Genomic DNA, 14,196 nt, shown 5'->3' on the forward strand with positions numbered 1-14,196 from the left:
TTTTTAATTTAAGACTGGTTTACTGGTTTGAGAGAGGAGTAAAGAAGGGCATCTATGACAACTGTGAAGGACAAGTGATTAGCAAAGATGGCGGCTTATTAAAAAAACCATTGGCCATCTATAGCGAGTCTGAGCACTTTTCCCCGGTGACAGGGATAAATACTGGGAGTCTCCATCAGCTTTTAGTCAAACATCATCACGAGCCAAAGAGGAGTCCAGCTACTTTCTTTTCAAGCACTCAAGATCGAGTCTATTTCCTGATCATGAAGCAAACAAATCACCATAGCGACTAAAATGACTGAAAGGGTTCATAAAGGACATTATACATGTTCCCTTTCTTCCTCCAGCACTTTCTACTTTATGTTTAACATAACCGTTTCATTTCATCTTCTAATATCAATAATCATTTTCAGTCAAATCCAACTTACCAGCTTGGTGGCAGGAAAATGTCACAACAGAGCTGACTCGGTCACTCGAAGGTTAAACTGGAACACATTTTTAACGTTTACTTGTTCGACACATTTCAGTTTGTGTGTCCTTCGTGGGACTTTTCTGTTTATTCTTAACTGTATAAACTTTTCCTGGGACACCGACCGGAGTTGTTTAAGTTTTGTGGGTTTTTTAAATTTGTTATTGTGATTTTATTCTGACGTTTTGACTTTGATTCATTGTCAGTTCTGTTAGTTTCCAGAGTGGGTTTGCTCGTTTCAGGTCACTTTTGTGCTGAGCAAACATGTTTAGTGTTTGTTTCTTTGGGTAGTATATAAAAGTATTGTAGGGTGTGTTTGATGGGTGCAGAATTTAAGCAATTCAGACAAGACAACAATCGACGTGAGACATCCCAAAGATGCACCAAAGCCTCTTCAGGCTGGATGTGGGGTTTTTTTTTTTCACATCTAGTTATGATTTTTAATTAGTTTTGGTTCGTTATAATAATCTGGACACAGACTCATTCACATGGAGATGTTCTGATCTGATCCTCAGTTAATAATATTAATATGTAATATAACAGGGAAGGTGACACAAAGTGCTAGACACAGGTTGGGACTCCATTTAAAAAACAACGTTTTACCTTCCCGGTGGATTTGACTCCCTTCCAGACACAGAAGTAAACCAGAACCCAGACAGCCATCAGACACAAAATGAGCTCCCAGTTCATCTTCCCTGGTTCGTCCAGACCAGACGAGATGTTCAACACTTTGTTTCTGCGCAGAGAAGATCACAAAGAGCCCAGCGTCAGAGTCACAGAGCAGATCTGTGCTTTCCACAGGAGCAAAAAACAGCTGGCAGAAAACTTTGAAAACACTATGCAGATGTTAAAAAAGACTAAAGGGGGCCTATTTTCTTTCTCACACACACACACACACACACACACACACACACACACACACACACACACACACACACACACACACACTGCACTCTATATTTGGCCGAGAGCAGCAGCGCTGCCTCCAACATTCACAGTCTTTTAACATCATCGCCACCTCGTTCCTCAGAGACGGCGCGCTGCTGACCGACTCGAAACTGAAAATCTAACGAGCTCAGTCACCTGACAAACATCTCTTCACCTCATTAGCTGCTCTGTTGTGTTAATAAGCTGCCAGGACGACACAGCCTCACCACAAACAGGAGCACATGTGAGCCTTCATCATGATCGAACAGCTGAAAATAGCTCCAGTGGCCATTAAAGGAACTGCAGCTGCAAGCTTTGCAAGCTGCACATCACATCTGTGAGCGCCTCATTCTCACCTATAACTACAGGACACATCTGCTGTTATTTTCTCTGTCATCACATTCACACCAACAATGTGTTAGTCCATCTCTAATTCTTACATCCCTGCTTAGTCTGTGGCTCTCAGCTGCATTCAGTCATTATAACACCTGACAAATACTTCTGTGAATATTTTTACAAAAACAAACCTCAGTAATAGGAAATAGTTGGAGATATTCAGAATTAAAACTCACTCCCAGAACTCGATGATAGGCGATCGCACGTCGGCCAGGTCGGCGCAGGTCATGTTGCTGCTGCCGATGGTGATGTTGGCAAAGCTGGCGTTTTTGCAGTCCTGGTGATGGAAGATCTCGATGCAGCTGGGCGTGTTCCACTCGTTGTTGCAGGAGGACCACGGGAGCGTGGCGGTGAAGGACTTGATCAGGTAGTAGAAGCCCCAGGCCAGCACCATGATGTAGTAGGTGTTACAGAAAAACACAATCACCATGGAGGCATAACCCAGACCTGCAGAGGACGAGAGCACAGGGAGAGTTTAGCAGGTGGAAAACAACACGTTTATTAACAGAAAGAGATGAAAGCATAAGCTCATTAAAGCTCTTTGTTTCTATTTGTGCTGACTGAGGTCATTAAAGTCTAGTTACCATTTACCTGGTGTAACAGCTTTTTTTTTTTGCTGGTATATGATGCATAAAGATGCTCACTCATACTTTCTCCTGGTTAATCAAAGAAAATGTGTCATTTAGCAACAGATCCTCACAAAACTGTTTTGGTTGTTTCTTCTGTAAATGCATCAAAGATATTTTCCTAATCTTCTCTGACACTGCGGGGCACTGAGAGCTAGCCTGCAACTGCATGCACGCATGCATGCATGCACGCATTTCACTTAAACGTGTGTTATGATGTTGAACTATCCATCCATCCTGACTGAGGGGCAGGCTACTGGACAGGTCGCCAATCTGATGCAGGCCTAGCTTATTAAATTCTTTTATCTTTTATACTTTGTAGTTTTTGTGTGACTATTCTGACAAACTGTTAAACACTGTTGGTCTTCAGCCTGTATAAACCATCCGACTGCTGCTATATATAAAAGTATACAAAGACTGAAGCACACAATAAAACATTTTTATTGTTTCTATTCTTGTACATTTGATGACTTTCATTGCACAATAAATAATTATTTCATAGAGACTCGAGCTTCTGTTTGTACAAACATTTATGAGTTAAAATCCAGACTGCACTGTGAATTAAACTGAACTCTACTATTGAACTCTATCTATTAAACTGAAGACAAGCTGAAGGTGACCCACATCCCAGCACCACGTATTTTCTTTCTGATGACCAACAATAAACTAAACCACATCCCACACACATGTAACGGTCTAACCTGAAAAACCCACAGTTTCTGTGTGAGGACAAAATCTGATCACACGGGATTCTTCAGTGACTACAGACAAACAACAGCAACGTTTTTGCCATTTTTGCTAAAATTACTGCCAAACTGTGCTGAATGGTTTTGGGAAATCGAATTTACAGCATGACATTAGTCAGTTTTTAGGAAATTATGAGGAAAAATACAAAAATGAATCCCATCATAGCCTCTTAACCCAGGGGTGGGGAACTCCAGGCCTCAAGGGCAGGTGTCCTGCAGGTTTAACACCCTGGGTCAACACACCTCATTCAAATGATTAGTTCATTACCAGGCCTCTGGAGAACTTCAAGACATGTTGAGGAGGTAATTTAACCATTTAAATCAGCTGCGTTGGATCAGGGACACATCTAAAACCTGCAGGACATCAGAACTTGAGGCCTGGAGTTCCCTCACCCCTGGGTTAACGGTAAAGAAATTTAATCTACAGAAAATTTGTTATGGAGGACATTGAATGCTAATGTATAAAATGAAAGGTTTGAAAGTAGAGAGAAATGTTTCCAAATCTTCTTGAACTCACAAAGACATAAAAGGCTGAAGTACTAAACCTTTAGGCAGATCAGACGCTGCTCATCATTTCATTTAAAGACCACATAAAGAAATTAGAAGAAAAGGGCTTCAGGCAGTGCTGCAGAATAAACGTGGTTATACCAAATATTGACTTTTCATGTGTTTCCATGTATGTTTGGACATCTGTCTGCTACTATTTGCATGCATTTATTTTATTTTATTTAAGGTCCATCCTTGTATTTTCTAATATATAAAACTAAATCTGCCTGTGATTGGCTCATTCTTTGCTCTGCTACATGCATCCTCATGCTCCTCCTGCTGCTCCATATTTAGCTCCATTCCTGCTGAGACTTTCAGAACAGATGAATGAGCAGTTGGTGTTGACTGTTGGTGTTGCTCACTGTAACTGTATCAGACTGAATGAATGTGAAGGCGGAGCTCTGTCAATACTGCACTAAAGGTCAAAGGGAGGCCGGTGTAGTAAAGTTAGCTACTGATAGAGCCGAAGAGTCATGTGGTCCCCTGTAAAGATCAGCCCTCTGATAAGTGCAGTGTGCAAGCGTTATTAAGTGGTACAAGACGTGCATTATTACTGTGTGTGTGTGTGTGTGTGTGTGTGTGTGTGTGGGTGGTGCAGGTAATACTCGTGTTGTGGGGCCATAACTATAGTTAAATAGTCACATTATGAGGACATCATGATGTAAATGATTAAATTTTATAGTAAAGAGATGTTTATAGTTAAGGTTAAGGTGAAGGTCAGGTTTAGTTTAAGGGAATGAGCACGTAATGTCCTCTGCAGTCACAAATGCACAGTCTGTGTGTGTGTGTGTGTGTGTGTGTGTGTATGTGTGTTCCTGTCTAGCTATCTTTGTGAGGACCGAAATCTGCATTCTACTATACTTGTGAGAACCAACAGGCACTTGTGAGGACACACACAACCCGGTCCTCACAAATTTCAAGGCATTTTTGAGGCTCAAAATGTGGTTTTAGTGTCAGGGTTACAATTAGGTTATGGTTAGGTTTAGGGTTAGGGTTAATGGTTAGGGTTAGGGTTAGGGTAAGGGGCTAGGGAAAGCATTATGTCAATGAAGGTCCTCACTAAGATAGCTGAACGGGGTCGTGTGTGTTTGAGGGTGTGTGTGTGTGTGTGAGTGTGTGCAGTTTTCCAGACGGGTGTGGAGGCACGTACAGCAGATCTCAGATTATCACCTGCAGATAAACCTCCAAAGAAAGCTGAACGTGCGCTCACAGACTGACGTGTCAGATTCACCCGCTCATAAGGATCGGCCAACAACACTTCTACTGACCTAAATCTGACGACATGGTGCCTTTATTCAGTCTTTGAACGTAAAATTCTTAAATATCTTTGGTCTGTTTGTAAAGCCTGACGACAGGTTTGCACTTGAAGCCTATAGCTCATTGAGTCAGATGGTCGCTGTCTGCAGCGGCACGCCCAGGACTTTTTTTTTTCCACTGAGGGGATTTTAGGAATAACGAAATCTTCAGAAATTAAAAACAGGGAAGGAAAACTTATGAGATGCTTGTGATTGTGAAAAATCGAACAAAACCTTTGGCCATGACTGCATTTATGCTCTGTCCTTTGATCTATGACAGACATTCTGGTTTTCAAACATTTCTTTGTAAATTTTAGGTCCAACTCATCTCCTTCGTTTGGATTTTAAGCATCTGCCCCGAGGCTTCTGCAGCTGCATATCTCACTATTATTCACTGAAAAGCATGACAATGCAGAGATTAGCAGTGGAATTTATAATCTGATCAAATCTTATAATGGTAATAAAAAAAAAAAAAAACACACACACACATTGATACACAGCAAGAAAACTTCCCATGATCAGATTAATGGGCCAAATATTCCAAAGGCTACGCTGCAGAGGTGGAATTATAAAAATTTCACTTAAAAAATAATGTAAAAGTAGTTAAAGTCCTACTAAAGTGTTTTGTTTTGGTAAATGTAAGGTCCCACTTTGTGGCGTACTGCACCTTTAAACAGCGGCGCGATGTTCCAGACGTTGATGCTTCCTGCTTTCATGAACTGACCGAGAGAGATCTCCAGGAAGAAGATGGGGATTCCTCCAACGAACACAATCAGCAGGTAGGGGATCAGAAACACACCTGTGGGAGACAGAGTGATCCGTGATGACGTGTTCAGGGACGTTCAGACATCTGAAAACTCTAACCGTTCTGTTACTGTTGCACAAGAAAATCTTCAAAATCAAGAGTTTTCTCACAGCATGTAGATGTGGTGCTTATATAGTTTTAGTTTTCCTGTTCATGAAATTTCAGCAAAAACCTGCAGTTCTTCTAATGGCCACTTGAGGCTGGCTCCAAAAATGGGTCGGTACGAGTCTTGTTAAAACCCTCACAGTGGAAATAAACATGTGTACAGCCTGTGCTACATCTGTACAGTGGATGATTTTTTTTAATAACTCAAAGAGTTTTGTGATGTTTGCTTTATTGAGCCATTTTATTCTATAGAGCCATTCTGTTTTGTTATAATCACTTTTTTTTCCCTTCTATATTTATATTTATATTTCTGGAGTTGCTTTCTTTAATTAATTTTTTTCTGCTTAATTGGACTTTCTTTTATGGAATTTTAAACATATTTAACCTTTTGATTTTGTCGCATTGGATTTTATTTAACTGAGATATTCTAATTCGTTTTAGTTTGTTATAACTTGTGTTTAGAGCTGTTGAGATAAATAAACTATCTTGTTTGATTATTTCACAAGTTTCTGACCTAAAATAAATAACTATTCAGTCATAAATAATTTGTTTCTACTTGAGATTCTCCAAATGTAATGTTAATGTTTTAACAAAAAAGGCAATAATCTTCTTTAAAGTTATTTTAAATCAATCAATAATCTTCATTTCTGCATTTTAGACTCAGCTGCATGATGTCTATAATCATAAAATCATACATAAAATTATTTTGCTTTTCAAACATTTTAACAAATAAATCTTTCATTTGTTTTCTTTTGAGCAGAAGGAGCAGAAATCAGCTCCTGTATGATGTTTTAATGTGACTGAATGAAGTGTAACATGAACTGTACATGTTAGAATTACATTTTAATGCTTTGGCAGTGATGAATTATTGATGGATCTAAAGAAACAGTGAATGAATGAGTTTCCTCTCCTTCACTCTGAACTGCGGCGAGAGACATGAATGAACAATTATGCTTCCTCTTCACTCTCTCGCTCCAACTTTGGTATTTTAATTGGCGTGATGGAGGATCCACACACACACACACACACGCACACACACAAATAAATATATATACATACACAAACAGCAAGGGGTAACTGGGTCACAGTGCCACCAGGAACTGGTATGAATGGAATCAAACTGGCATGACACTGGAGGGGTGAGAGAGAGAGCAGGGGGCAGAGAGGGGGGTGCTGTGTGCCAGCAGTTACATAACAGCGGCTGCCATTACGCTCTCAGCTCTTACACAAGGAGAAAGAGGGATGGCCACTATCATCATATCATAACTGCAATGTTAAGGGAACAGCTCAGTGGTACTTTATTATGTTTACAACCAGTGTAGATGGTTTCTCCCACAGCAGCACTCTGATGGCAGCCACAACATTAAGTTTTTCCTTTATTTTTCACATGAAATCGAACCCACAAAATTAAACATTATTCAGATTCTCTGTTTTTCCTGTCATAACAGTGCTCAATATACATGTGGTTAAAGTTTTAAACAAAGAGGAGGGTAAAATAAACTCCCTATGAGTCACAAGATCAGTTTTATGTGGAGTTTTCAGTACTGTGCAAAAGTAGCACGAGTAGCACGAGTAGCTCGAGTAGCACGTGCACCTTAAGCTGATTTAGCTAGATCAGGCACAGCTGCAAGCTTCTTTGCAACCCACTTTCACCCCAGCTACACCATACATGTTGCATCTGATGTAATCAGTGTGCATGGAAGTGTGGGAGATTTAAATATTGATCTTGCTTTGACTTTACTTGCAGAGTGAAATAATAAAGATGCACAGTAAAGAGCAGTGAGGGAAAGCTATGGCTATTGATTATTTATTTATAGCAGTTTTCCCTTCAGAGAAATCACTTGGTGAAAGTCTTTAAATGAATAAGCCTAATGTGATTTACTACATCTTTCAGTAGTCTGTTTACTGCTAATTGGACCATTATTTATGATGAAAACAAAGTTTGGGCTTGATGTGCCTGCAGTAGTTTCTGCTAAGAAGAGTAGCAACTGAGTGTGTGGAGCACACAGGAGAGAAAACACTGGGTTGTGTTCATTTACAGGAACGTTAGAGCAGATTGAATGTTGTTCTTAATTTGTTTAATAAAATAAAGAAAACACGAAACTTCCAACTAGAAAGAGGTCGTGCAAGAGCAACGGGACCAAAACTTAATGCTACCCTTCAGTTTTTGGCCTCTGGTTCTTTTCAAGACATAATGAGGTTTTATGTTGTCCCTCAAACCTTTGCAAATATTTGACTTAATGACATTTAAACTGTCAGCACCACTCACTGTCCACAAGATTTTCATCAGATCATTGATCCTCATTGGAAAGGGAAAAATTAGCAGCCTACAAACTACATAGAATAAATGTTAGCCCACAGCCGGTATTCAAAGCTGTAAATGAGACTTGTCCTTTGTGCAGATCCTCAGGTTGGAACATTTAAAGAAAAAATATATATATCTCATACTCCATTTGGCTGACCCACTACAGAAGAGGATTAGGGCCACTAGAAAAAAAAAAGGTGGGCACCTCTTTTTTGTTTTTTTCCAGAATTCTGACTTTAATTTTAGAATTCTGGAAAAGAAAAAACAAAAAAAGACGTGCCTACTTTTTTTTCCAGTGGCCCTAATCCTCCTCCTCCTCCTTCCATAGTATTCCAAGTATTTCACCAATATTGCTTCATTCCAACAGCTAACACCTCCACTAACCCTACCACAGAATCTCTCCTTCTGCTCCCTCTCGTTGGTTTGCCATGCTTCCAACATTCTTCACCAGTAAAGCCAGCTTTTGCTGGTTCAAACCTTCATCTTTCCACCCATGGTGTCAAATAATCGTCTTTTTTTTATAAATCTATGCACACTAGAGTTGTGAACAATAACCTGTATGTCAGTATTTGTAATAGAAAACACTAAAGGGTCAGAGAGGTCGTGTAAAGAAATAGTCAGCTGTGCTAAATATATCTGACAGAAACACACCATGCAAGAGGCTCTGATTACTACCCCACCTTCTCCCCCGTCAGTCTATCAAATACACACACACATAAATCCTCCAGAGAGCGTAGGTCCTGTTTATGCCACAGATGTCAATAACATGCAATATGCATGAAAATACAAACCTATAAAGCAACCTATATATATATATATATCAACATGCAGTTGCACATTAGTTGCACATATGACTCTTCTATATTCATAATTCAGGAATGTTTATCATTGTGCAATCACAAAAACTTACATAAAAAAGTCCAATATCGAGTTTTCAGACAGACACAAAATGAAATTAGATAATATATAAATATTAATCTTGGATGTCTGTGAAGGTTCTCAGTCATCCGGGTCATGGTAGTCTAAGGAGCTTGGAAAGAAAATGACTGGACTTCTTTAAGTTTCATGAAGATTAAATTTTAATCCTTAATCTTGGATTTTAACAGTTTCATTGTTTAAGTTAAATAAACAAGTCGCATTGTCTCGCTGTTTTGCACAAAAAGATATTGATTTCAGATTCTCCACCTGTCAGTCCTTCAATCATCTTCATAAAACAAAAAATATTAGGAAATATTAAACATTCAAGTTCATAGTAAACTCTTTCAGTTTGCTGTCTATCTATGAAGAGATCTGAAGCGCCACCTGACTGTACGACCTTGATCAACTGTTCTGTCCAGGGTGTGCAGATCTTTTAACCAGACCAGCCATCTTTTAAAGCAAAGCACGGCCACTGATTCGGTTTTTACTGTAGAGCTTGCTATAAGCCAGAAGAGGAGCAGGTAATGCGAGGTAGTGAGGAATTAACCTGGGCTGACTGCACCGTGCTCAGCTGCTACAGTTACATCATTCCAGGTCATGTCACTTAAAATGTAACCTGCCTGTACAGCTGTGAGACAAACATGAGAAAACCCTGCCTGAATAAACACAGCCCAGGTCATTATATTTCAACATTAAAACCTTCATTATAAAAAAAAATCATAAAAATGCAATTGTGGATTTAGCCTGATTGAATACCTGCTCATTAAAACAACAAATATTTAAGTTGAGGTCATCTTTAAATAATGATAAAGCTCTAGATCGTTAAAAAGCTGTAATCATTGTGTCCATTCAAAGAATAATGCCCGTATGCTTCGTACACACACAAATGTGTTATTCTATCACTGTGAGGACCCTGGCTTACACCATGCATTGCTAGGACCTGAACCCTGATTCTAATCTATAACCTAAAAATAGGTTTGAACCCTCAAACAGCTCAACTAAATGTTGAGCTTACATATTTAAAACTGTATATCCACAGATGTCCACACAAATGTCCTCTGGAAAAAAAAAAGTCACAGTATCTATCATTCCCTAAAAATGTCTGTACTTTTAAAAGCTGTCCACAATGTTGACAAATGTCCTCGCAGTATCTAAAACTACATATCTACAAGATTTGTCCAATTTTCACCAATGTCCTCACTGTCCATCATGTCCAGCCCTTTGATATTCACATATGTCCTCACAATAACTGGAAAAAAATGCTCACAATAGCTAAAACTTGATCCCCACTATTAAAAAATATCTATCACTATCCAACAAGGCCTTTGATGTAAGGCCTTTTCCAAAGATGCCCTCATTTTCTAAAACTGTCCACCGTGCTGACAAATATCTTCATTATCCAAAACCGTCCACATTTTTCACAAATGTCCTTATAATATCTAAAACCTCCACTGGTCCTCACAATGACACACAAACAGGTGCACACCACCAGCTCTCAGAGTGAGGCTGCTTCACATGCCGCTCACATCACCGGTGATGATGTATGAGACGCACGACAGGTTGAATGACGAAAGCCTGACGAATGACGTAAGCCCGAGTGAATCAACGTGGGTTAGCGAAGGCCTGCTGCCGCTCATAGTCAAACACTGTTCTGTTGTGTTAGCAAAGGTTAGCTTAGCATGAAAACACACAAGCTGCTAGTGAGTCACGACTGCAGAGCGAGAGAGAGAGAGAGGATGGAGGAAGGGGGAGGGTCGGCTATGCGAGCAGCTCAATAAAAATTCCCCTCACACACACACACACACACACACACAAACACACATGGTCAGAGCTAAGTGGTGTAATGCTGTTAGCTCATCAGTAACTCAGTGTTAATGGGATTACAGAGTACTATAGCCTCATCACAGTCAGCTGCACTGAAACACACCAACTGTTAACTCTGCATTAAGCAATGTGATAATAAGATGCCTCATTTAAATTTTAAAGTCCCAGGCGTTTGACGACTCCGAAACATTTTTACAGATTGTTTGTACACTATTGACCAAAACTCAGATTACACATTAAAAAAATTATTTTGAAGGAAGACTGAATACAGTTTGCAGGAGATGTGCAGTCAGATCAAAGCAAAAAAGCTTTTTGAGAAAATACCATTAGAAGAAAATTAAATGTATTATTTGAACAATTATCAGCATTGAGCAGCTCAGTCAGTTTAGTAGATCCAGCTAGCGAAAGTGAAGTTATTCTAAAACAACAGTTCGATTTTAAATCATCTTCTATGGAGATTCTGATTTTCAAATTGAGTTAGAGCTGCCGCAGACAAATCCTGATCAAAGTAAGCTGGGCTGAGTTTGTCTGTCAGGTCATTTAGTTAGCTGACAATGAACCGCCAGTCAGTGAGAGTCGATTTTTCAGACTGATAGCACCAGAGATGGTGGAAGCCACCAACAGTGCATAAACTAATCAATCTGACAAGATTCAAGAGTCCTACTGACGAGATTCTTCAATCCAGCCTTCTACCACTGATGAGATTCTGTCGTCTAATCTTTGGCTAATGACAAGATTCAAGAGTCCAGCTTTTGACTACTGATTAGATTCTACAATCTTGCCTTTGACCTTTCTGTATCTAGAATATAATTCTAGAATCTTATTTTATCTTGACATTTAGCCAAACTGATGATAACCCACAACAGACACACACATGCACAAAACTGTAGCTACACATGGAAACACATTACCAAAATGTTAGAGGCAGACATTATGTTATATCGTTGGGAAAACATCAAAGAAATGTGTAAAATGTGTATAAATGCTTATTGCTCGTTGCATGAAAGTCACATGTTGTGTTAAAAAAATACATACTAGCTTTTGTTCAGTTGTTTGCAGTTCAATCAATTACCAAGATTTTGGGATGATTACATGAGTAATCACAGGACTGACAGTTAAAAGGTCCAACGTGAAAAAAGGCAGAATGTCACCCTGTGCTGTGGTAGCGTCACCTAACGTGTCCCACACATGGTCAGTTCAGAGTTGAAAGTAAGTCAGAAACAGAAATAGAGCCACAGCTGCAGTTACCTCGCTAAGCTGCAGCGCTACAGTTAGCTAGCTAAGCTGGTTAATCCGGGTAAGTCAGTGGGCTAAGCACTGACGTGCTGAGGGACTGACAGACTGATAACAGGGCTAATGACAGAGCAGGAGATTCGTCATTGCCCTGATAACTTCCAATTCATATCTGAATGAATTGTGTCTCTACTGTTCACTAACACACCTGAGGAAAAACACTCCAACACTTTTAATCCGTGGTTGTCAGCTGCTGTGTTGACCTTTTAGACAAACATTTAAACTTCCATCCATCCATTTTCTTCCGCTTATCTGGGGCCGGGTTGTGGGGGCAGCAGCCCAAGCAGAGAAGATCAGACCTCCCTCTCCCCAGCCACCTCCTCCAGCTTCTCTGGGGGAACACCAAGGCGCTCCCAGGCCAGCTGAGAGATATCATAAATGGCCTGCATTTGTATAGCGCTTTACTTAGTCCCTAAGGACCCCAAAGCGCTTTACACTACATTCAGTCATTCACCCATTCACACACACATTCACACACTGGTGATGGCAAGCTACATTGTAGCCACAGCTGCCCTGGGGCGCACTGACATATCATCTCTCCAGCATGTCCTGGGTCTGCCCCGGGGCCTCCTCCCAGTGGGACATGCCTGGAAAACCTCGCCCAGGAGGCGCCCAGGAGGCATCCTTGTCAGATGCCCGAACCACCTCAGCTGGCTCCTTTCGATGTGGAGGAGCAACAGCTCTACTCTGAGCCCCTCCCAAATGGCCGAACTTCTCAGCCTATCTCTAAGGGAGAGGCCAGCCACCCAGCCAACCACCACAAGATTTAAACTTAACTAGCTTAATCTTTTTTTTATTTTGTGTCATATACTGTCACAGTGAAACCACATACTTTATATAAAAGAAGTAACCAGCCTGTCACTATCCACTGGTTTCTGGACTCCATATTTTCAACGCTCATCTTTAACTTTATGAGCATTGGTATCTTGGTTATCACCTTACACCACAAACACAGTTGAAAAGTCCAGTTCAGTGTTTCCAGTAGCTACAGTGAAGCCTAGCAAACAGCTAATGTAAATGTAGAAATTTTAATGCAGAAGCCTGCGAGAGCTTACTCTGGAGTCAGCTTCAAATAGCTATTAGAGGATCTGCAGTTTTTGCCACTTGTGTGTTGGCTTTAATTTCCAGCCTTGGAGATTGCCACTTGTGTTTTTGCAATGATGCATTTGCAGCCATTCAAACAACAACGTTAACACAGCTTCTCTGGACTCTTACATGTCTTTAAAAAGCAGTTTTCACATCCTAACGGCAGCCCTGAACTTTAAGGTATTACTGTACCTAACAAAGATGCCCACTGCACTCATATCAAACGATGGTCTGGTTAAATAGTCGTTAACTTAAGAACTCCCCAGTAAAGGGTCAGCATGATGTGCGATTGCACACATGAGATTAGTGCAGGTAATGTCTCGTGCGCCGTCTTCAGCTTGGACCGCTCCAGCAGCTCACAGTAACATTTCCATTAGTGACGTGGACCATCTCCTCTTATCTGCCGTATGAGAAAGGGCAACTGTGTGAAAGCAGTTTAAGTATCATCCAAATCGGCCTCATTACAAGTTTATGAACTGTTATTCAATCTGCCAACTCACCGACAAAAGGTCAATTATTGTGTGAGTGCAGATATTATGTTTGCTACTTAGTAACACGAGAAGTGGGAGTGACTATAGCAGGCTAAAATCAAATAGTAGAGATTAGCCTAAATTCAACTGATTTCACAAACTGCAAACACAAACTGATCAAATATTTACCACGTAACAAATTTCTGTCATACATGAAACATTTCAGTGAAACATCAGTGCCGATGTTTGGTTTGTCAATAGAAACATTCTGAAAACTTCTGGTAAAAATGTTTAGGGTTTCTCTCACAACTTTGTGACATTTCTTATTATTATAGATTTTGTTTGGAGGTTAAAATAGTTAGTACAAAAAGAGGGAAATATATAG

General features: G+C 40.1%; 1 protein-coding gene across 1 annotated transcript in view; it reads right to left on the minus strand.

Moving 5' to 3' along the window:
• Positions 1-14,196, minus strand: part of slc6a8 (solute carrier family 6 member 8) — a 44,615-nt gene that overhangs the window by 21,805 nt on the left and 8,614 nt on the right. The window contains exons 2-4 of the mRNA XM_063464656.1: positions 5,673-5,804; positions 1,969-2,239; positions 1,073-1,205 (exon numbers count right to left, since the gene is read on the minus strand). Coding sequence (XP_063320726.1) covers positions 1,073-1,205; positions 1,969-2,239; positions 5,673-5,804 — 536 coding nt within the window. The remainder of the gene's footprint in view (positions 1-1,072; positions 1,206-1,968; positions 2,240-5,672; positions 5,805-14,196) is intronic.

The sequence above is a fragment of the Pelmatolapia mariae genome, linkage group LG20, assembly GCF_036321145.2.
Source record: "Pelmatolapia mariae isolate MD_Pm_ZW linkage group LG20, Pm_UMD_F_2, whole genome shotgun sequence".
Classification (NCBI taxonomy): Eukaryota; Metazoa; Chordata; class Actinopteri; order Cichliformes; family Cichlidae; genus Pelmatolapia; species Pelmatolapia mariae.